The 25289-nt window shown below is 35.6% G+C and overlaps 1 protein-coding gene across 1 annotated transcript; it reads left to right on the top strand.

The window, feature by feature from the left end:
* Positions 1–2185: 2185 nt before the first annotated feature.
* On the top strand, positions 2186–24405 carry skor2 (SKI family transcriptional corepressor 2). Its single transcript, XM_088355835.1, has 9 exons — positions 2186–2352; positions 5423–7036; positions 7614–7665; positions 9202–9276; positions 16003–16068; positions 18864–18965; positions 19049–19116; positions 21828–21891; positions 23060–24405. The coding sequence occupies exons 2-8, from the start codon at positions 5435–5437 to the stop codon at positions 21882–21884; spliced, it is 2022 nt and encodes a 673-aa protein (XP_088211961.1). The 5' UTR covers positions 2186–2352; positions 5423–5434; the 3' UTR covers positions 21885–21891; positions 23060–24405.
* Positions 24406–25289: the final 884 nt, after the last annotated feature.

Below are 25289 nucleotides of genomic sequence, written 5' to 3'. Positions count from 1 at the left end.
ATATTTAAATTTTAAATTTATATTTTTATACTACAAACAACATTTTAAATCACATGGAGGAGTTTTAATAATTACAACAAAAAATAATAATAAAGTGATAACCTACTCTTTCTTTTTAACGACTGTTTTCAACGAAATGGGACGCGGCCCAAATGAGCTTATTTAAATTTTAGCATACAATTCGAAAACATGCTATGTTCTTTTTATATATTCGACAGAAGTTATTTTTGTTTGAATTTAGAAAAAGTTTTGTTTTTAATTCAAATAATCACCCAAATAGTCAAACTAATCTACTGCAGTTATTCACACCTTTTCAACCAATTACCACGAGGCCAAAAACTAGCTTGCAAGCATGTTAGCATGACGTCTCTCTTGATTTTTCAAGAACACTTTCATTTTTATTTATTTTGTTGTTTATTTATTTATTTTATTCAACACCTGTTTTTTTTTTCATTTTTCTTGCTTATTTTTTGCCCTCCATCCATCCATTATCCTCAGTAGGGTCCCGGGGGTGCCGGAGCCCGTCCCAGCCTTCTTCAGGAATTGGGTAGGGGACACCCTGGTTGCCAGCCAATCTCAGGGCACCCAGGGATAATTTGGACCAAGTTACCTGACATGCAGGTTTTTGGAATGTAGGAGCACGGGGAGAACATGCAAACTCCACACAGAAGGTTCGATGTCATGACCAAAGAACAGTGCCGCACACACACTAACACTGCTCTGCCGTGCTGCCCTCTTTTTTGCCCTATTTTTCTTTGTTTATTCATCATTCTTTCTTCTTTTCCTTTCCTTCCTTTTTTCTTACTTGAATTTTTTTGTTTTTGTGCTGTTTTCTTCTTTCTTTTTATTCCCTTTTTTCTCTTTTTCCATCTTTCTTTTTTCTTCTTTATGTTTATTTTTTATTTATCGTTTTTACCTTTTATTCTTATTTTTTCAGTTTTTTTTCCTTCTTGTCCCTATTTCTTTTCTCATTTTCTTCTTTTTAATTTTCTTCTTTTTCTTTTTATTTCTTGTTTTTTTTTCTCTTGTTCCATCTTTCTTTTTTCTTCTTTATCTTTCTTTTTTCTTTATCGTTTTGACCTTTTCTTCTTCTTTTTTTCAGTTTGTTTTCCTCCTTGTCCCTATTTATTTTATTTTTTTCTTACTTTCTTCTCTTTCATTTTATTATTTTTCCTCTCTTTAAAAAAAAGACAGGCAAAAAATGGTCCCTCTGGCTGTTCCCTTGTGCCTTTTTTATCCTCTTTTTCCATCTTTCTTGTTTTCTTCTTTTATCTTTTATCTTTTGTTGTTTTTCCTTTTTTCTTCCTTTTTCCCATTTTTTTCCTTCTTTTCCATCTTCTTTCTTTTTTCTCACTTCTTTTTTAATAGTATTACATTTTCTTTCTTTTTTATTTTACAAAAAGACGGGGGGGAACAGTCACTTCAAGTATTTGTAGTTTGTGATTTTCCTTTGTGCTTTATAGCACTCGTTTTTAATGGAACTATACAATGAAGTGACATCTAGTGGTCAAATATTACAAGCTGGTCCTTTAAAAACCATGTTGCTAAGATAGTACTGTACACATTTAAGAAATATTTATTTTTATCTAAATGGAACGCAGCCCAAATTAGTTTTCTTTTTTCTTATCATTTTGGAGGACATTTTGTTTTTCAACTGAATGGTATGCAGCCTTAACCAGTTTATTAACACGTCGGCCTTTTTTAGAGCGCAACTGTAAAACAATATATGCATTTGATTTTCCTATAAAGTACACCGGATTATAAGGCGCATGCAATGAAACCCGCTTTTTGAGAGTGTTAGAATGTCATGGAACATCAAGGTTGGGAAATTCGCTCGCACAACTAAATTAACTTCGATCACTGATATACCGTACGAAGCTTGGATTTCTGGTATATAAGGCGCACCATTTCTCATTCTTTTTTATTTTTAGGAGTGCTTTTTAGTCCACAAAATACAACATTTAGTCATTTTTTCCGAATTCTTTTCTTGATCCCTTTCCCTTAATTTGATGTTTGCGTGTCCTGCGCATGCGCGTGCGCGCCGGCGCCTCACGCCAATCAAACGAGAGAGAAAGGAAGGGGTGAGGAAAAAAGAAAGGGGGAGGAAAAAGCAAAGGGGGAGGATTAAGTCGGCGAATAAAAAGCGGCGCGTGCGTCCGCGGTTTACTCACATCTGACGAGTCGCTCGCCATTAGTTAGTTAGACTAACTAGTCCATAAAAAACGCACGCTGACTGTTAATCGGGCATATTCGTGCGCTCTTTGAATAATGTCTCTTTCGTAGGATTTTTTTCACGGAAAAGGGATTTTTTTTTAATTAAAGAAGACATCGGAGGACTCAAGCCAATTCGAGGTAAGCGCAATAAAACGAATTCATTTAGAATCGTCTTGATGGTCGTGGATATTGTTGACAATGAGATTAGACGCGGCACTCCACGATAAACATTTAATAAAAGAAGTAAAAGAGAAAATGAGATAGAAAAGAATGTCAGGATGAATAGGAAAATATTTACAAAAGGCGCACTCGTTTGAATGGGATCGAAAATGTCTCCCGCGCGCGTTTTGTTTATTAAAATGAATTCGTTTGGATTTCTTTCAAATTGCATTTAATGGAAACGAATATTTTTGATACTTAATTATTCTGTTATTATTAAATCGATTTGAAACAATTTCCGACGCGTTTTAGTGAGTTAAGCGTCAAAGTTTTGAACCGCATGAAGCGCACGCGCGCGAAACAAATATCCCGTTTATTATCTTTATTTTCGCCTTAGATAAAACGCGTGCGGGTACTTTTTCTAAATAATATTCATATTCGTTTATAAAATACATATAATGCGTCTAATACATTAAAAAGCATCGTAAAGTGTGTTTATTTCAGCATATATGTTATCTATAATTGTCATATCATTATGACTACTACTACTAGTTATCGTTATTAGTTAAAATAACTGTTTTTTCAAGTGAAATAAATATCATCGTATACATTTTGCAAACGGTAGGAAAATTGTTTCGAAATACTACAAATTATTAATAATTGTTATTATGAAATAGGAGTAATTAGAATAGTTTTTCTATTTAACAGTTAAAATATAAAGTTAAATAAATGTATTAATACTATTAGTGATGCAAAGAGTATAACCCATATCTCAGCAATACTACAAATGATTAATTATTATTATGTATTCGTATTACTGAAAATAATATATCTGTTTAGAATTTAGAATATATGTTTGCAGCAGATTATAAGGCGCATGGAATTCAAACTGCATTTAGAGAGCGTTGCATTAAAAAAGTGACCTCATGGAACATCAAAATCTGGGAAATTCGCTTGCACAACTAAATTAACTTCGATCATTTATATACCGTACGTAGCTTTTCACGGTAATTATGAGTTTATTTACTAGATTTCCGGTTTATAAGGCGCACGGGATGATAAGGTGCACTTTTGGAGATCTGGTAATATATCGTTATTTTTTATTTTTAGTCGGCAAAATACAACATTTCGTATTTTTCTTCGAATTATTTTCTTGATCCCTTTTAAAATATAAAGTCATATTAAATGATTACAGTTGAAATTGAATAAATATACAAGAACTTTAATTATGTGACTGCAAAAGGACACATTTAAGGGGAAACTATAAGTCATGTTTTAAAATGAAAGGTTTTCAGCAGACATTGTCATGACGTGTTATATTTATTATATATATGTCTTATTTATTTAGGACCTTAAAGATGATTACAAAAAGAAGTAAGGAAACTCTAGAATTTATACTAAAGATTTTAAAAAAAAACAGAAATTTAAATACAATTCTAAGTAAAATTACAAATACATTTTTTTGGTTAATCAAACCTTCCTCTGAATTATATTACCATAAATAGTTTGAATTATTTTATATATAAACATCTATATTATATTTAAATCTCTTGCTTTTCTAGTATATTATTAAAACAAGTATATATTAAATACAAATTTAGAGATTTTTTTATACAAATAGGGGAACAAAACAATAAACCAACAATAATGCTGTACAAAATAAATATTAAAATGTATTCATAATATATATAATAACGATATCATTATTCTTATATTATTGTTATTACTATTAAATGAGTATCTATTAAAAAGGTCCACACAAAACACAACCATTTTTTTGTTTATCATAAACTGTTTAATCTATATATACACGCTGTATAAAGATAATAACATAAAAGGAAAATACAAAATAAAAGCAGGAAACAAAGGTCCACAAGATGCTAAATACAAGAAAACACATTGTAATTTATTTTCCAAAATATATTTATTGGATTTTATTATTTGTACAAAGATAAAAACGTATTGCCTTAAAATTACACTGCAATAAATAGTCTAATGTATATACAATAATAATATATAATAATAATTGTGTTATGTGTGTTCAGTACAAAAAAAATATACAAATAATATGAGAAATGTACTTTCAAAATAAAAAGAAATGGAGACCTGTTGAAAATTCTCTCCAGTTTCCCGACAGTAAATAGTATAACGTGTGTATAATATATGTAATGATAAGTGAATTACACTTTCAAAATAAAATGATCGCCCTGTCAATCAACTGAGCTCAAAATGAGGACAATTTTGAATTGCATTTATTTAAAAGATCATAACTTTTGGTAGAAAAAATCCGGAGACTCAAATACTCATAGATTTTTGAGCAGTAGGATTATATCAGGTTGTGTGTTTAAAATGTCAGTTGTATTGTGTATTTAATAAAAAGACTACTAATAAGAAAATCGGACTTTCAAAATAAAAATTTGGCCTTCAGTTTCCCGACAACGGTGCGATTGAGAATATAGTCAGTGTTTTATATAGTTACGTTTTTGCCAGTACGATAAATCTACAAGGATCAAACTGAAGCTGATTTTGGTTTGTATTTATACTATAAAAATCATAACTTTTGATAGAAATGACCTACAGACTTTTTTACATGCGCAGAAATTTAGGTTTGCTTTTATCCTAAAAATCATAACTTTTGATAGAAATGACCTATAGACTTTTTTTACGTGCTCAGAAATTTAGGTTTGTATTTATTCTTAAAATCATAACTTTTGATAGAAATGACTTAAAGACTCTTTTATTTTTTTACATACTCAGAAATTTAGGTTTGCTTTTATTCTAAAAATCATAACTTTTGATAGAAATGACCTATAGACTTCTTTACATACTCAGAAATTTGGGTTTGCTTTTATTTTAATAATCATAACTTTTGATAGAAATGACCTAAAGACTCTTTTATTTTTTTACATACTCAGAAATTTACAGGGAGCCGGTTTAAATCATACAAAGGCCCCGGTCTGGCCTGCGGGCTATACGTTTGAAGTACTTCTTGTATTACTCATGAGAGAATTTCAAAATAAAACGGCGCCCTGTCCAACTTCCTCTCCAGTTTCCCGACGTCATGGACAAGCCTCACCTCCCCCCAGCCGGCGACGTGGTCCTCATGTCGGGATCCCCGTACCCGCAGGATTCCCCCCGGGCACCTCCCGGGCACCTCCTGCCCCCTCCCACCTCCCCGTCCTCCTCCTCCCCCCTTAAACCCAACCAGGTGGGCCAGGTGGTTTTATACGGCGTGCCGATCGTCTCCCTGGTGATCGACGGCAACGAACGTCTGTGCCTGGCGCAGATCTCCAACACGCTCCTGAAAAACTACAGCTACAACGAAATCCACAACCGGAGGGTGGCGTTGGGCATCACTTGCGTGCAGTGCACGCCGGTCCAGCTGGAGATCCTGCGGCGGGCGGGCGCCATGCCCATCTCCTCGCGCCGATGCGGCATGATCACCAAACGGGAAGCCGAACGTCTCTGCAAATCTTTCCTGGGGGAGAACATGCCCCCCAAACTGCCCGACAATTTCGCTTTCGACGTTTCGCACGAATGCGCCTGGGGCTGCCGGGGCAACTTCATCCCCGCCCGCTACAACAGCTCCCGGGCCAAATGCATCAAGTGCTCCTTCTGCAATATGTATTTTTCTCCCAATAAATTCATTTTCCACTCGCACCGCACCCCCGAGGCCAAATACACGCAACCCGACGCCGCCAACTTCAACTCGTGGCGCCGGCACCTCAAACTCAGCGACAAACGCCCGCCCGACGAGTTGGTGTACGCTTGGGAGGACGTCAAGGCCATGTTTAACGGGGGGAGCCGCAAAAGAGCCCTGCCCCACCCTGTGAAAACCCCGCCCCACATCCTGGACCCCAAGCGCGCCCGTTTCGACCCCGACGACGACAAACCCCGCAGCTACCCCGTCATCCCCGTCCCCAGCAAGAACTTCGGCGTTTTGCAGAAATTTCCTCCAGCTTCCATTTTCCCCTCGCCGTACTCTTTTCCGGCGTTCGGCCTGTGCCAGCAGAAAAAGGAGGAGGGCGACGCCCACAAAGGGGCGGGGCTATCGGGGCTTTTGTGGCCCGGGCGCAAGGAGGCCTTTTACCCCCCGTTTTGTATGTTTTGGCCCCCCAGAACCGCAGGGGGGCTACCGGTGCCCACCTATCTCCAACCTCAACCCGCCCTCTCCTCTCAAACCTTCCTGGACTTGTCCGACTCCTCGGAAACGCCCGCTTCCGGGTCGGCTCTTTTCGACCCCGACTGCCCGACGAGCAACCCCGACCTTCGTCCCGTGACCTCGGACCCCTGGCTCAAACTCTTGGACGCGCCCTCGCTCCAGAACCGGAAGCCCAGTTACGGTTCGGCCTTCCGCCCGGTGGTGAAGGACTCCGTAACTATCCGCGAAGGGGGTGCCCCCGCGGACGAGGACCATCCCGGGGACCCCCACCCCAGGATGTCCCCCGGCAGCAGCTGCAGTTACGGCAGCGAGAGCGAAGAAGACGGGGACGTAGACGTGGAGTCGCCGAAGCAGGGGGAAGAAGACGAGGAGGGGGTGACCCCCGCCCCCGCCGCACCCTATCCCTGCGCCTCTCCCTGCCCGGCCGACCCCCCGGCCCGGCAGGACTCACCCGCCTCCGACTGTAGCCCGCCGCACCCGGAAGACCCCGCCTACATAAACGTAAATATGGCCGCCGGGCGTCCGGGATAATTATTATTTAAATGATGTGATCTACATAAGCAGATTGATAGAGCATTTCTCCCCCACCCCCCGATTTGGGCTAATAGACCATGGCATGTGGCCACATTTGTTCTGCAATTTCAATATTTAACCTGTTGATGTTAAGGTTAAACTTAGTAGACACTCAAAAACAAGAGAGAAGACATCAATGGATTTGAACTTGCAAGGAGAGAACCCTTCAAATGAGATAAGATTTGTATAAATATAGATATAGAAAAGAATAGAATATACCTTTATTGTCATTGTTACAACATGGGATATATTGTGACAACGAAATTGGACGTGGCACTCCAGGTCCACATTTTACAGTGAGGATAAGGAAACATAGAGATAAAGGAACATATAGAAAGATAGATAGATAGAAATATGTATGTAGATATAAGATAGGCAATAGCCGAAACAGGAAGTCTGACATAGTTAGCTAGTTAGCATAGCGATAAATGAAAATCATTTTTCTGTGATCAAACTTTTTTTAAAAAATTTAATTTAAATTTAACTCAAATCTTTATAACGGCAGGTGAACAAAAACACAAATGAAGGACTTCCCGTCTACGCTGCCAAAGACTCAGGTGAGAACCGTTTTTTTTACACGCTGCCTCTTTATCAAAACAACTTCTTTTTATCGATTGTCTGAACTGAACGCGATCGAGGGTTTTTTATGTCACCAGGGTTCGTACGGGTGCTTGAAATCCTTCCACTTGAATTTAAAGGTTTCGTTTTCAAGGACAGAAAAATGCTTACATTTTGTGCTTGAAAATGCTTGAAATTGTTGCCATCGCCATGGCAGTCTGACTCTATAGACGAGACAATGATTGAAGAAAAATGAAAAACGTGGATAAAAATGACGCCGACACGTCTGCTCAGGTAGCTTGTCGCTATGAAATGTCACTGCCCCCTACTGGTCGCACCCAAGAGGACAGCTCTACAACAACTCCTCTGATTATTTTTTCCCCATAATATATAATAGAAAATAAGAAAACATCACACACCAGATTGTTTAGTATAATAAATAGTAATTGCATATGTTTTACAAGGGATCCCTGCTAATGAAACAAAATAGATATTTATATTCACAAATCTACCAAAACATGTGTAAAATACAAAACAATACGATAAAAATATTAACTCTTCACTGCTTTAAAAAAATCATAAAGGAAAAAAAGACTATTTACAACTCTATTTTTACTAATTTAGCCACAGATACTCTAAAAAACAGGCAAAAATATAAATTCAAATAAGTAAACCCAAAAGCAAAAGAATGGACTTTCATATCATAAAATGAGTCCGAATTTGGTCCATTTTTCTGTTTTTATACATTCAAAACTTTCTTGTTGAGGCGGAATTCATGTCAGTTTATAGCAGCCCATTGACACAAACATTGTAGATCTGTCAGGACCAGAACGGAGACAGGACCCACTTGTGTAACGTTTTATTGGGAGAAAGGAAAGGATCGCACACATGATCCGGTGATCGCTGGTCGCAGGAAGTAGGACTTCCGTGGCGAGCGATGGCGGAGTCGGGAACCGAAAAAAAACGGGTCAGTAGCCGGGATAAAAGAGCAAAAACGTGGTCGGGGTCAGAAAAAAGTCGAAAGCCAGGAGAGGAGAGTAGATGTGGTCGAGATAAAAAACGGATCATTATTCGGGACGGGAGAACAGACGAGGTCGACATCAAAACAGGTCGTAATTTGGGACGGCTTGCTGTGTAAAACGGAGATTCGCAGACGGACCGGCAAAAGAGGACTGACAGGACAGAGTTTAAATACTGACAACAAGCTGCAGCTGGCGCCATGGCAACCGTGACAGAAGCTGGCGCCACACGGCAAGGGCCAATTGGGCACCACGGGAACCGTGACGTGTTGAGGCGGAATTCATGTCAGTTTATAGCAGCCCATTGACACAAACATATCGTAGAACATAGGTAGGAACAGCTCAAAATAGCAAAGAGTATGTGCTAGCAGCAAGATAACGACTTTATTTTAGTCGAAAAAAAACTGTTCTTTCCATCGGCGATGGATTTCTTCCTTGAAAGTACTGGAAAATCAAAAATTGGCCTTGAAAGACCTTAAAAATACATTTGATTTGTTTTGTGTTTTTGTTTTTAAGACGAGGGCAAAGAGCAAAGCGGCTTCTTCGAAAAGCAAACATCGACAACGTCCGACTACTGGAGGGAAAATTCAGGTATTTTTCTTTTTTTTTATCCTAATTCTTGTCCAGGAAACGATCGCGCTAGCTCTTTAAGTTTTTAGCATGCTTTCCAGCTAACATTTTGGCCAGTTATCAAGGTTAATTTTGGCCTCCATTTTAGCTAGCTTTATAGCTTTTTTTCGTCTTTCTATATGTCTGTTTCGTTGTTTTTTTGCGCTTTTAGCTAGCTATTTAGCTCACCTTTAGATTTTTACCTGTTTACCTTTCTAGCTAACTATCAAGCTACTTTTTTAGCTATGTAGTAAGCCATCTAGCTAATATTTTTACATTTTTTTGCAGGCTATCCAGCTAACATTTAACCCTTTGCCCGTTATTAAGCTCAATTTTGGTCTCCTTCTAGCTAGCTTTTTAGCTTTCTTTCTAGGTATTTAGTTGGCTTTTATACTTTTAGCTAGCTACCTAGCTCCCTTTTAATTTTTAATCTAATCTTACTAGCTAAGTATTACGCTATCTAGCTAGCTTTTTACTTGTTTTCCATGCTATCCAGCTAAAGTTTGGCCTCCTTTCCAGTTAGCTATTTAGATTTTGTTTGTCTTTCCGTCTGGCTATTTAGTTGGCTTTTTCCGCTTTTAGCTAGCTATCTAGCTTCCTTTTAGTTTTTTACCTGTTTATTTTCTAGCTAACTATTAAGTTACATGTTGCCAGTTAATTAGCTAAATGTTGGCCTTCTTTCTATCTAGCTTTCTAGCTTTTATTTGTCTTTCTATCTGGCTATTTAGTTGTCTTTTTACGCTTTTAGCGAGCTATTTAGCACCCTTTTAGATTCGTACATGTTTACCTTTCTAGCTAACGATCAAGCTACTTTTTTATTTTTTTAGCTTTTTTGCTGTATTACTGGCTATTTAGATGGCTTTTTATGGTTTTAGCTAGCTATCTAGCTCCCTTTTAATTTTTTTTTGTTTTAGCTTTTTTTGCTATCTTACTGGCTATTTAGATGGCTTTTTATGATTTTTAGCTAGCTATTTAGCTCCCTTTTAATTTTTTACCTGTCTACCTTTCTAGCTAAGTATGACGCTATCATGCTAGCTTTCTACATGTTTTGCATGCTATCCAGCTAAAGTTTGGCCTCCTTTCCAGTTAGTTATCTAGATTTTGTCTGTCTTTCCGTCTGGCTATTTATTTGGGTTTTTACGTTTTTAGCCAGCTATCTAGCTCCCTTTTAGTTTTTTACCTGTTTACTTTTCTAGCTAACTGCTACATGTTAGCTATTTAGAGAGCCATCTAGCTAGCTTTATACATTGTTTTCATGTTATCCAGCTAACATTTAACCTTTTTACCAGTTATTAAGCTAAATGTTGGCCTCCTTTTTAGCGGGCTATCTAGATTTTCTTTGTCTTCCTGTCCGGCTATTTAGTTGGCTTTTTACTCTTTAGCGTTTTAGCTCCCTTTTAGTTTTTTACCTGTTTACTTTTCTCGCTAGCTATTAAGCTAAATGTTAGCTATTTAGTGAGCCATCTACCTAGCTTTTGCATATTATCTAGCTAAGAGTTTACCTTTTTGCCATTTATTTGGCTAAAGGTTGGCCTTCTTTCTAGCTAGCTTTCTAGCTTTTATTTGTCTTTCTATCTGGCTATTTAGTTGGCTTTTCACTCTTTTAGCCAGCTATTTAGCTCCGTTTTAATTTTTTACCTGTTGACTTTTCTAGCTAACTATGAAGCTACATGTTAGCTATTTAGCAAGCCATCTAGCTATTTTTTTTTTACATTTTTTGCATGTTATCTAGCAAATAGTTGGCCTTTTTTCTAACTAGCTATCTAGATTGTATTGTTTTTTTTCTATCTGGCTATTTAGTTGGCTTTTACGCTTTTAGCTAGCTATCTAGCTCCCTTTTAGTTTTTTACCTGTTTACTTTTCTAGCTAATCATCAAGCTCTATCTTTTTAGCAAGCGATTTAGCAAGCCATCTAGCTAGCTTTTTACATTTTTTGCATGTTATCTAGCTAAGAGTTTACTTTTTTGCCAGTTATTTAGCTAAATGTTGGCTTTCTTTCTAGCTAGTTATCTAGATTATGTTTGTCTTTCTGTCTGGCTATTTAGTTGTCTTTTTACACTTTTAACTAGATATCTAGTTCCTTTTTATTTTTTGGTTTTTGTTTTACCTGTTAACCTTTCTAGCTAACTATTAAGCTACATTTTCGCTATTTAGCGAGTCACATAGCTAGCTTTTTGATTTTTATGCATGTTATCTGGCTAAGAGTTGACCTTTTTACCAGTTATTAAACTAAATGTTGGCGTCCTTTTTAGCTAGCTTTGTAGCTTTTATTTACCTGTTTACCTTTCTAGCTGTCTAGCTAGCTTTTTACATGTTTTGCATGCTATCCAGCTAAAGTTTGACCTCCTTTCTAGATAGCTGTCTAGCTTTTGTTTGTCTTTCTATCTGGCTACTTAGTTGACTTTTCACTGTTTTAGATAGCTATCTAGCTCCCTTTTAGTTTTCTACCTGTTTACCTTTCTAGCTAACTATCAAGCTACTTTCTTTTTTTTTTAGCTTTTTTTAGCTTTCTATCTGGCTATTTAGTTGGCTTTTTATGATTTAAGCTAGCTATCTAGCTCCCTTTTAATGTTATACCTGTTTACTTTTCTAGCTATCTAGCTAGCTTTTTACATGTTTTGCATGCTATCCAGCTAAAGTTTGACCTCCTTTCTAGCTAGCTGTCTAGCTTTTGTTTGTCTTTCTATCTGGCTATTTAGTTGGCTTTTCACTGTTTTAGATAGCTATCTAGCTCCCTTTTAGTTTTCTACCTGTTTACCTTTCTAGCTAACTATCAAGCTACTTTCTTTTTTTTTAGCTTTTTTTAGCTTTCTATCTGGCTATTTAGTTGGCTTTTTATTATTTAAGCTAGCTATCTAGCTCCCTTTTAATGTTTTACCTGTTGACCTTTCTAGCTATCTATCACGCTACCCTTTTAGCTATTTAGCAAGCCATTATGCTAAGTTGCTATTCTAGGAATGTGCTAAAAAGCTCGGAGATACCAGCACTACAGTGACACCTAGTGTTCAAATATGACATTATGTCCTTTTTAAATGTATTTTCATTTATTGTACGAACGAATCGTCTGAAAATCTACTCGGCCAAACAAGATATCACCGCAGATATAATCGCCTTTATGTTTTTTACGATTTGGCAAAAGATCACCGTTTATCGCCTCTTTATTTCAGCGGGGAAGACATTAAAATCGCTTTACGACGTTTGCGTTTCTTTCGACCCCCGTCGAGGCAAAAAAAACTGGTAATGATCCCCGCGTATAATGTATTTGAGAAAAAAAAAACGAATGAAAACGAGAGCTCCTGATTGCCAAACGTCTCCCTGGGCGTCGCTCCGACGTGATTAGGAGGCCTGGATTCCTTGGAGGACCACAAAATAAGAGAAGAAGAAGAAAAAAAAAAAACTCCCAGTGTCTTTAAACGCATCCCCGTGTTTCCAAGGGAGGACCGAGAAAAAAAAATAATCTCATTTTCCATTTGTGTAATGCAAAGCGCTTTGGCTTTGACTATTCACGGTTAATTGAGTGTCAAACGAGGTTGTTATCCTCGGGCGCTGTCTGCAAATTTGCTTGTCAAATGAGACGCGGAGGAGAGAGAGGAAGGAGTGGGGGGTCTTTGAGGGGGTCTTTGAGAAGAGGGGGGGTTTGTGCTCTAAATGAAAGGACTAAAAGAGGGGCAGTGTTCTGGTTTGCCCCCGTCCCTGCGTCCTAGACGCATCATTTTTGCTAGGGACGCATCGTCTCAAATCAACTTTTTTGACACCAAATTGTCATTATTACCCGATTACCGTAAATTCCGGACTGTAGAGAGCACCCGATTACCACATTTTAAGAGGAAAACCAATTTTGTACATACACAAGCCGCACCTGTATATAAGCCGCATGCGCCCACATTCAAAAAATGTAACACAAACACAAAATTGACCCAGACCCGACTTTAAGTCCCGCAATTGTAAAAGAATATCCTTCATTAAAGTACACAGTCCAAAAATCACAGCCGACAAAATGAACAGAAAATTATACCGGTACTTAAGGTTTGATGCAAACCGGCAGAGTCCGGGTCCCGTTGAAAGTAATCCAAAGAAAAAAATGTATATTTCCAGAGGTAAGGGTGGGAAAAATATGTATCCACTATTGTCCGCCATGTCCACAAACACTCACCTTTACCGGTCCCCACTTCCCGTCAGCCCGCGTTTGTTACGCCCCTTCATTTTAATTTGCCCGTCCAAAACATATCAGAATAAGTGTCCAAAATGAATACAAATAAATACATTACAAAAATATTCAGTTGCAAATACATATTATACATGGTTACACATATTTACAAAGAAAGACGGTACACCGAGAGAGTTTTCAAAGCTTTAATAATAATAATCTAACTTTCATCCAGGCAGTTAATAGTAGCAACACGCTAGCAACACGCTCGCAACACAGTAAACGTGTCTGTTAAAAAAACATACCATACTTGTAAAAATCACAGTAAACCGTCCTCATCTTCCTCCTTAGAACTGAAGCCATCAAAGTCGTCTTCCTCAGTGTCATGTGCCTTTCTTTTTGCATTCGGCATGATATGGGTATGTTTACGCTAATTTAATTTATGCACAAGCCAAGAAGTTGCAGTCTTCCTCGGCGCATATATTCCACCGGTCTAAATCTTACCTTTTGTACTCAAGCGCCGCTGGCGTCCGTTAGAAAAATGACATAAATTGGCCGCGTCACTGAATAAGCCGCAGGGTTGAAAGTTTGGGCAAAAAGTAGCGGCTTATAGTCCAGAATTTACGGTATTTTTTTTTTTTTTTAACAAAGATTTACCGCACTCCAAACTTTTCGTCAGGCAGATCCGCCATTGTTGTTTTGGTCTCGCGCCGATCTCGGCAAACGAGATCTCGTTGCTTCGAGATGACGTCATTGTTTTGGCGGTTGTCGAGTGAAAGAGAAGTATGGCTCTGAAAAACAGTTGGTATTAGGTGCAAATCAACAAAATATTGGTCATTTCTCCAGTGTCGGTAATAAGTCGAAACGTAATACAGAAAGTGGTAACAACGGCAATAATTCCGGCACAAAAAACGGCGGAGAAATTCTTCAGAAGATCGCGAAGGCAAGGAAAACACGTGTGTTGAAGCGAACGATTTGACGAAAGAAAATAAACAAAAGAATACTCCGCGCAAGAAAAGGACTTTTCTGCCAAAATGGACTCAATTATATTCCTGGTGACGCTATGAGGAGGATGATAATAGATTGGACATTACAAATATGGCGGGACAGCAAACCACGAAGAATATATGAACTGAAAAATTTGAAGGGATAACTGCTTTGTATTACCAATTAACTGTGATGATTAAAACTGCAAGAATATATAAATATATCCGCAATATTATTTTGTATAGGGACCCATCACTTTTTACAGCTAAAATGAACACTGGAGGGGTGGATTGTTTTATTCAAACTCCGCGTATCGCGGTTTACATCTTCACGGTTTTACTCTATCCCGATTTGCGTTTAAAATGGTCCAATTTAATATTTCGCCTTCATCGTCCTTAAAGAGTGATAAAAAACAAACGCTCCTCTTAAAAACCTTCAAAAACACTGATTTGCTCCTATGGAATACACAACCGTGATTCAAATTAGAATTGGCTTTCATGGGTATCAATGGCGCTCATTAAATCCTGTCCATTGACTGTTTTCTTTTAGTTTTCAGCACAGCGTCAAACAATGAGATTAGACATGGCACTCCGGGGCAAAACAACAGTTATTTTGTGACTTTTGAGAGAAAACGGATAAGACTATCAAGATGAATAGGCAAAAAAAAAAAAAAGAATAATTACATTATAGTGCTTAGTAAAACTGGCCTAAGTTATAATAATAATAATAACAATACTAATAATAATAATGCAATGAAGAAGACTGCATTGTAACAATAGTGCAACTATGAGTTCAATAGGATTTAGCGGCAGCAATTTATGTATATATATATATATATATATATATATATATATATATATAGTCGGCTTACGACTCGCTTCCGACCCCGACCCCGTTTTTGCTCTCCTGTCCCCGCTACTGACCCATTTTTTTCCATTCCGTGTTTCCTTTTTTGAGAAGTATTTTTTGATAATTATTTTTACAATTTAAATTTGTTTCTTTTTTCGTTTTATTTAATGATGTTTTTTTTTTAAATCATTGGTTTTAAGTAAATGTATATTTTTACTTTTCCGTTTTGAGAATCTAAATCATTTTGAAAACATAGCATTCAAACTGACACTATTATTTATAAAGTATTTTTTTCCCTCTGTATTTCTGTATTCATTTGTATACACGTGTGTCCATTTAGCTTTATATTCATATACCCATTTACTTTATTTCTATTTATATTGATTTTAAAATAATAATAATAAAATAAAATAATTTATTTTCTTTCTAGCGATACATAAATGTGTCCATTTAATTATAATTTACGGTTTGAGATAAATAGATAGCCCAAAATCTTGCTTTAATCAATTAAAACATCTGTTAATAAAATGTTTTTAGGTTAAAACACACGTCATTAAATTAATTTATCATCTGTGACTGATTTGAAATGTAACCCTGACCTCTAGTGTTGAAAAAGTGAATTACAACCCGTTCATTTACGACCCTGATGCAAAAATACATGAATGAATAAAAAAGAGAAAATGTTTCTGGGATTATATTAATGTTTTTTTTAATTTATTTTTCAGGCGATCAAAGTCAAGATGCTGCCTCACCTGTTCACTTAAAGAAGGATGCAGAAAACTTGGAGAAAGGTAAAAAAAAACGTAATTTATTCATTTATTTTTTATATTTTTATTCTCATCTATCCATACATTATTCTTTATTATTTATTTTGATTCATTTATGAATTCCTTAGTATATGAATTAGTTTATTTTTTACTCATTTTTACTGTATTTATTTTTATTTTCAATTATTTATGTATTAATGAATGTATTGGTGTATGAATTGATCTTTTCTTTTTCTAAATCCATTAAATCATCTATTCTTTGTGTTTTTATTTTTATTGAATGTATTTATTTGTTTCACCATGTTATTTATGTATAATAATCGATTTATTTATATGATTGCGCCTTCATCTATTTTTTGTATTCCTATATTTATCTTTCTGTTTTTATTTGCAATTATTGATTGATACACGTATTTGCCCATTATCGTTTCGATTAATTCATTTTTTTTTCATTTTATTTCATATTCAACCATACGTTTCTTATTTTGTATCCATTTATTTTTATTGTCATTCATTGATTAATTCTATCCATGTATTTTCGTATTTATTTTTATATTTCATATTTATCCATGTATTCATCGTTTTCGTGTATTTATTTCATGTATCCATGTATTTATTTTTTATTAATCTATTTATTTGTCTGATTTTCTTTTTTCTCTTTTTATATTTATCTATTCATTTGACTTTATATTCATTTATCAATTTATTCATGCATTTTCCCTATCCATTTAGTTCCTTTTTTATTTAAGTATAAATATTTTTTTTTCAATTTTTTTGGATAATTACGCATTTTTATACATTTAATTCTGTAATATATACATATATTTTAATTTTATTGCATTTTTTGTAATCATCCGTTTAGTTCCCCAATTTTAATTTATTAATAGATTATTTTCCTATTAATTTTTATATTTCATATTTATCCATGTGTTCATAATTTTCATGTATTTATTTAATGTATCCATGTATCTATTTTTTTATTAATCTATTTATTTGCCTGATTTTCTTTTTTCTTTTTTATGTTTATTTATTAATTTGACCTTTTATTCATTGATCAATTTATTCATACATTTTCCCTATCCATTTAGTTCCTTTTTTATACAAGTATAATATTTTTTCTATTTTCTAATCTATCCACGCATTTTTATACATTTAATTCTGTAATGTATTCATATATTTTTATTTGATTGCATTTTTTGTAATCAACCCTTTAGTTTCCCAATTTTAATTTATCAATATATTATTTTCCTATGTATCTTTATATTTCATATTTATCCATGTTATTTAATGTTTCCATGTATCTATTTTTTCTATTAATCTATTTATTTGCCCGATTTTCCATTTTCTTTTTTATCTGTATCTATTAATTTGACTTTTTATCCATTTATCAATTTATTCATGCATTTTCCCTATCCATTTAGTTCCTTTTTTATTTAAGTATAAATATATATATTTTTTAATCTACTCACGCATTTTTATACATTTAATTCTGTAATGTATACATATATTTATTTTGTTGCATTTTTTGTAATTATCCGTTTATTTTCCCAATTTCAATTTATTAATAGATTATTTTCCTATTTATTTTTATATTTCATATTTATCCATGTATTCATCATTTTCATGTATTTATTTCATGTATCCATGTATCTATTTTTTTATTAATCTATTTATTTGCCTGATTTTCTTTTTTCTTTTTTATGTTTATTTATTAATTTGACCTTTTATTCATTTATCAATTTATTCATACATTTTCCCTATCCATTTAGTCCCTTTTTTATTTAAGTATAAACATTTTTTATTTTTTTTAATCCACCCACAATTTGTTTACATTTCATTCTGTAATATATACAAATATTTAAATTTTATTGCATTTTTTGTAATCATCCGTTTAGTTCCCCAATTTTAATTTATTAATAGATTATTTTCCTATTAATTTTTATATTTCATATTTATCCATTTGTTCATCATTTTCATGTATTTATTTAATGTATCCATGTATCTATTTTTGTATTAATGTATTTATTTGCCTGATTTTCTTTTTTCTTTTTTATATTTATCTATTAATTTGACTCTTTATTCATTTATCAATTTATTCATACATTTTTCCCTATCCTTTTATTTTTTTAACATACCTAAGCATTTTTATACATTTAATTCTGTAACGTATACATCTATTTATATTATTGCATTTTTTTTTAATCATCCGTTTAATTTCCCGAATTTATTATAATTTATCTATAGATTTTCTTTTTTCTTTTTTATATGTATCTATTAATTTGACTTTTTATTCGTTTATCAATTTATTCATACATTTTTCCCTATCCTTTTAGTTCCCTTTTTTATTTAAGAAAAATATTTTTTGATGTATTTTTTAACATACTTAAGCATTTTTATACATTTAATTCCTTAATGTATACATCTATTTATTTTATTGCATTTTTTTGTAATTGTCCGTTTAATTTCCCGAATTTATAATAATTTATTAATAGATTTATTTTCATTTCTTTTTACATGTATCCATTCATTCTTGTATGCGTGTATTTATTTTTATTATTTGTTCAATATATCAACTTATTTATGTTTTTTATTTAGAAATATTCACACATTTATTTATCATTAATTAATTTTCTCATTCTTTTTCCTGCATTTATTCATTGACACACGTGTCCATTTCGCTGTATATATATTTACCCATTTATTTATTTATTTATTTATTTATTTTCTATTGTGTTCCTTTTTTAAAATAAACTATTTTATCTATGTATACGAATGAATCGATTTTGTATGAATTCCTGTTTTTTTTCTCCGCAATTCAGCCGAAGAGCTGCAGAAGGTCCTGCTGGAGCAAATCGACTTCAGGAGGAGACTGGAGCAAGAATTCCACGCTCTTAAAGGGGCCTCGTCTTTTCCCGTCTTCCGTAAGCCCGCTTCCTTATTTCGGGGAGTTTTCCGTCCAATCGGAATGAAGCAGTTTTCTAAATGGCCGTTTCCGACCTTGCAGATAATTTCCAAGACCAGATGAAAAGAGAGCTGGCTTACCGAGAAGAGATGGTCCAGCATCTACAAATGGTGAGAACCCAAATGCGGCCTGAGTACTTGAAATGGGCTAAATCTGGGGTGTCATCCATCTAGACCGGGGGTGTCGAACTCATTTTAACTCGGGGGGCCGCACGATAGATAAAACAACATTGAAATAAAATGTAAAAAAAAGAAAAATATGAATTGACACTACAAAAAACAACATTAAATATCAAATACATTCAAATATAATACAAATAAATTAAAAACAGTCAAATGAAAAATCTTACCAAAAAAAAAAAAGAATAAAAAAGAAATCAAAAAAAATAATAGATGAAGAAAATAGAATAAATTCACATTTTAAAGATGATGCGAACACACTCAAATAAAAGAAAAAAAAAATAAATCAAGGATGAAAAAAAAATACAATTTAAAAAAAAGCATAACGATAAATAATGGAAAAATGATCATAAAAACATGTATAATATGGGCAGCACGGCGGCACAGTGGTTAGCGCGTGTGCGGCACAGTTCTGAGGTCATGAGATCCAACCTCCTGTGTGGAGTTTGCATGTTCTCCCCGCTGCTTGCGTGGGTTTCCTTCAGGCATTCCAAAAACATGCATGTCACGTTAATTGGCCGGTCTAAATTGTCCCTGGGTGTGAATGAGCCAACGAATTGTCTGTCCCCGTGGCCGGCAACCAGATCAGGGTGTCCCCTCACTGCCCAAAGATAGTTGGGATAGGCTCCAGCAGCCCCGCGACCCTACTGAGGATAAGCGGTGCAGATAATGGATGGATGGAACGGATGTCTTCATAAAGCAGCACGGCGGCACAGTGGTTAGCGCGTGTGCGGCACAGTTCTGAGGGCATGAGATCCAACCTCCTGTGTGGAGTTTGCATGTTCTCCCCGTGCTTGCGTGGGTTTTCTCCGGGAACTCCGGTTCCCTCCCACATTTCCAAAAACATGCATGTCAGGTTAATTGGCCTAACCAAAATCAAAATTGTCCCTAGGTGTGCATGAGAGAGTGTGTTCTCTGTCTCAATTGGCTGGCAACCAGTTCAGGGTGTCCCCTGCCCACTGCCCGAATATAGCTGGGATAGGCTCCAGCACCCCCGCGACCCTACTGAGGATAAGCGGTGCAGATAATGGATGGATGTATATTGTGTGACCACACTGCAAGGAAATACATTTTTGGGGGATTATATTTCATATTTTCTGATATTTCATCTTGTTTTTCTCACACCGAGTAAACTGATTTATTCCATTTATAATTTGACTGACATTTTTGTGAAAAATATTTCATAAAATGAGCAAAATCATCTACAATCAACGAGATAAAGTCCAAATGTACAGTAGCTTACCTTACGTTTTTTTTCCCCCTTCTTCTAAAAACGAAAAAAAAATCGGACACCTAAAATGAGACGAATGTACTACCTATGTTGTTGGAAGCGACTAATGGATAGTGTCAGTCTTCGCCGATGATTGATTTCTCGTCTTCTCGGCCGTGAAAGACAAACTTCCCCAGAGGATTGATTCCTTTTTCCCTGGTTGCACACGTTAAGCAACCACGGGGCACTCTATTGTTTTGGTGTTGCTTCTGACAAACACAACTGAGGATATATATATTGTTTTCATAATGTATATATCTGTTTAGCCTGGGGGTGTCAAACTCAATTTAGCCACATGCTAGAAAACGACTCTCTTGTGGGCTTGGCGAGTAAATGAATAGCATTAAAAGTGTGCTTTAGGTGTGGGGCTGGAGATCTTGTGGAGGCTCATCATTAAATCATGATTCAGGGATGTGAGATTTGATAGTGAAATGATAATTAGGTATGTTTTCCCCTCAATATTTTTCTTCCTTCGTAAGATTAAATCACTCGTTGTCCTCATTACTGATGTGCCGCGGGTTCTGATTGGCTCCCGATCGGTATTTGAACCCAGTCCTGTCAATCCCCTGTGGTCAGTCCGTCTGCGAATCTCCATGTGTTCAAGGCAAGCCTTTTTTGACCCCGACTCTCGCCTGTCCCGTTCTTGCTCCTGTTTATCTCCGGCTACGACCCGTTTTGATCCCGACCACGTCTGCTCTCCCGTCCCGGTTTACGTCACGTTTTTGTTCCGACCACGTCCACTCTCCCGTTCCGGCTTCCGACTCGCTACCGAAACCGACCACGTTTTTGCTCTCCTGTCCCGGCTACCGACCCGTTTCATTTTTTGTTAAGTATTTTTTGATAATTATTTTTACAATTCAAATTTGTTTTTGTTTATTTTCGTTTCATTTAATGATGTTGAACTAGTTGTTTTATTGTTTTTTTTTTTAAATCATTTGTTTTAAGTAAATATATATTTTTACTTTTCCAGTTTGGGGATAAAGAATATAAATAATTTTGAAAACATAGCATTCAAACTGACACAATTATACCATAATATATTTAATGATTTGTTAAGATAAATCATAAAATAAAGACATAGAATACAAAAATACCCAATATAACGTTTTGCTATAAAGTATTTAAATAGTGATAGGGAAAATACGCACTGTGATAAAAATAGGGTGATATGCAAATGTGGGGGTGGGGTTTAAGTTTGGCTTTTACTCTCCCGGGTGGAGTTAAAGAGCCTCGTGGCATGAGGAAGAAATGATCTCCTCAGTCTGTCCGTCACTGAAGCTGCTTTTCTGTTTGGAGATGATGCTGTGTAGTGGATGTGATGAATTGTCCATGATTGACCCATATATGTATAATATTTACCTTTTTTTTTCAGATCCCTTATGCAAATATGATCAGGAAAGAAAAGATAAGCTCCCATATGAACAAATAACTAACCGGTAAGTCAAGATCTTGTTTTACTGTACCTCAAACACTATTTTCAATCCTATTAGATAGATAGATAGATGATAGATAGATAGATAGATAGATAGATAGATAGATAGATAGATAGATAGATAGATAGATAGATAGATAGATAGATAGATAGATAGATAGATAGATAGATAGATAGATAGATAGATAGATAGATAGATAGATGTCTATATGTCTAGATAGATAGATGGATGTCTAGATAGATGTCTAGATAAATGTCTATATAGATGTCTAGATAGATAGATGGATGTCTAGATAGATGTCTAGATAGATAGATGGATGTCTAGATAGATGTCTAGATAAATGTCTATATAGATGTCTAGATAGATAGATGTCTAGATAGATAGATGTCTAGATAGATAGATAGATGTCTACATAGATAGATAGATAGATGTCTAGATAGATGTCTAGATAGATAGATAGATAGATAGATGTCTAGATAGATAGATAGATAGATGTCTAGATGTCTAGATAGATAGATGTCTAGATAGATAGATGGATGTCTAGATAGATGTCTAGATAAATGTCTAGATAGATAGATAGATAGATAGATAGATAGATAGATGTCTAGATAGATAGATGGATAGATGTCTAGATAGATAGATGGATAGATGTCTAGATAGATAGATGTCTAGATAGAGAGAGAGATAGATAGAGAGAGAGAGAGAGAGAGATGTCTAGAGAGATAGATGGATAGATAGATAGATAGATAGATGTCTAGATAGATAGATAGATAGATAGATAGATGTCTAAATAGATAGATAGATGTCTAGACAGATAGATAGATGTCTAGATAGATAGATACTTTATTCATCCCCATAGAGAAATTCACACTTCCAGCAATTAATAAAATAAAAGATATAGAATACAAAAATACCCAATATAACGTGTTGATATAGAGTATTTAAATAGTGCTACGGAAAATACACACTGTCATAAAAATAGGGTAATATGCAAATATGGGGGTGGGGTTTAAGTTGGGCTTTTACTCTCCCGGGTGGAGTTAAAGAGCCTCATGGCATGAGGAAAAAATGATCACCTCAGTCTGTCCGATTTTACAGTTGAATCATTTCTGTAAACAGTCATTTTAATTGATTCTAGAGATATTGATTTGTTTTTAATATATCATTTCAGGCTGAATCGTCTCATCCGGAAAGAAGATCGATTATGAACCAACCAAAAAAAAAGAGATTTATGAATAGAAATTGGAATTGACCGGGCAGATCCGCTCAAATTCACCTAGCTGACTTCCTAAAGAGATTTCAAGAGTCAGAAGAGATGAAAACCGTTTTTGCTGCTGTACATAAACACACCGGAATACGATGCTTGTATCGTTACTGTTGTTACTGTTTTTGTGGCTGTCATCATTGTAAAAAAAAAAAAAAAACATCAGCCATGACTGTGAGCTCTCAAAGGCGACGTTACCTCAAAGAGGAAATCATTCGTCCTCTTGTCTTTTTCCTTACATTTCCCGAATCTGTCAAAAATAAGTCGAGTCATGTTTATTTGAACTAGAGGATCTCACACCAGTTCTTAATCAGCTGCACCTGACTTTAATCAGGAACCCAGTATTAAAGGACTGTGCTGATAGCAAAAGCTGTCGGTCGATTTTGCCCTTGAGTTCTTCTGCCTGTGTATGCCTGGAAAGCAAGTCTAGTCGTGACGCCCTTAATTGCAAGGAGTCTCAAGGGGCCGCACAGACCACAGACTATTATGACACCATCACCTGATCTAAAACCTACATGAGGGCAAGGAAAAACTCAAAAACCTCAACATGAAGAAAATGAAGAAACCTTGAGAAGTCAAGTCCTGTTTATTTGTATAGCCCTTGAACACAAAGAGTCTCAAAGGGCTGCACAGACCATCGATTATTGCAAACCACAGACTATTATGACACCATCCCCTGATCTAAAACCTACATGAGGGCAAGGAAAAACTCAAAAACCTCAACATGAAGAAAATGAAGAAACCTTGAGAAGTCAAGTCCTGTTTATTTGTGACGCCCTTAATCACAAAGAGTCTCAAAGGGCTGCACAGACCATCGATTATTCCAAACCACAGACTATTATGACACCATCCCCTGATCTAAAACCTACTGAGGGCAAGGAAAAACTCAAAAACCCCAACATGAGGCAAAATGAAAAAACCTTGAGAAGGGACCGCACACGAGGTCATCCCCCTTCCAGGATGACCAGAACCCAAAAAAAATATGAAAGGCTTTACTTTCTCCCCAAAAATGTAAAGACTTGTAAAATAACGCCAGAAAGATGCAAATAGTTGTGAGTCTGTGAAAATGTCTTTGTTATATTCTACCCGATCTTGGAAATCGTTTATAATAAGATTGTATCTCACAAATTGTAAATGGGGGACTCCTCCATCTTGTTTATAAGTTGAATGAATGGAAAAAATTGTCATTTACTGAAAAAAAAAGTCTTGGTATTATAAACTGAAGATGTATTTAAATAAGCTATGTCCATGTTCTCGACCATATGTGTAAATTAAATGACTATGAATACCATTTTCTTTTGAATTTGTCATCATGAACCAGGGATGTCAAACTCATTTGAACTCGGGGGCCACACAATAGAACAAACATTCCCTCTGGGGCCTAACTAGTAGATTAGAGAGAAAGAAAAAGAGAGAGATAAATATAAGAGAAAGACAGGGAGAGAGAAAGAGAGGGTGGGACAAAGAGAGATAGAAAAGGGAAAGAGAAAAAGAATGTGAGAAACAAAAGAGATAAAATAGAAAAGTGAGAGAGGGAAAGAAAGAAATCCAAAGAGAAAGAAAGAGAGAAAGAGAGGATGGAAATCAGAAGAGAGAAGGGGAGAAGGAGATAAGGGGGAAGCAAGAGGGAGAGAGAAAAAAGAGAGAGGAGGGAAATCATAAGAACAGAAAGAGAGGAGGGGGAAGCAAGAGGGAGAGAGAGAGAAGAGAGAAAGGGACAGAGAGTGAGAGAGAATGTGAGAAACAAAAGAGATAAAATAGAAATAGTGAGAGTGGGAAAGAAAGAAATCCAAAGAGAAATAGAAAGAGAGAAGGAGGGAAAACAGAAGAGAAGGAGAGAAGGGGTAAGCAAGAGGTAGAGAGAGAGAAAAGGAAAAAAGGAAGAGAGAGCAAAAGGTAAAAAGACAAGAGAGAAAGAAAAAGGTAAAAAGAAAAAGGGAGGAAGAGCGAGAGAGAGAGAAAGAGAAATAACTACAACTACAGCGTCTTTGTTCGAGGCACCTTTCTTTGGCAACACCAAGTTGACATATTTCAACCTGCAGCTTGTTTTTCTCTTGCGCTTCCCTTGCGTTGTCTCGCGGGCCGGATTCAATCCCTTCTTTCTTTTTTTCCTCTTCCTTTTGTTTCTTTTTTTCTC

The sequence above is a fragment of the Urocampus carinirostris genome, chromosome 16 (assembly GCF_059441175.1).
Source record: "Urocampus carinirostris isolate Australia breed hairy pipefish chromosome 16, RoL_Ucar_1.0, whole genome shotgun sequence".
NCBI classification, from domain to species: domain Eukaryota; kingdom Metazoa; phylum Chordata; class Actinopteri; order Syngnathiformes; family Syngnathidae; genus Urocampus; species Urocampus carinirostris.
This window is presented reverse-complemented; position numbering and strand designations above follow the sequence as displayed.

Coding starts and splice junctions, on each gene's coding strand:
- skor2 (XM_088355835.1), top strand. CDS start 5,435: ATGGACAAGCCTCACCTCCCCCCAGCCGGCGACGTGGTCCTCATGTCG. Junction 18,966..19,048: donor CTCGTCTTTTCCCGTCTTCC/GTAAGCCCGCTT, acceptor CCGACCTTGCAG/ATAATTTCCAAGACCAGATG. Junction 19,117..21,827: donor TGGTCCAGCATCTACAAATG/GTGAGAACCCAA, acceptor TTTTTTTTTCAG/ATCCCTTATGCAAATATGAT.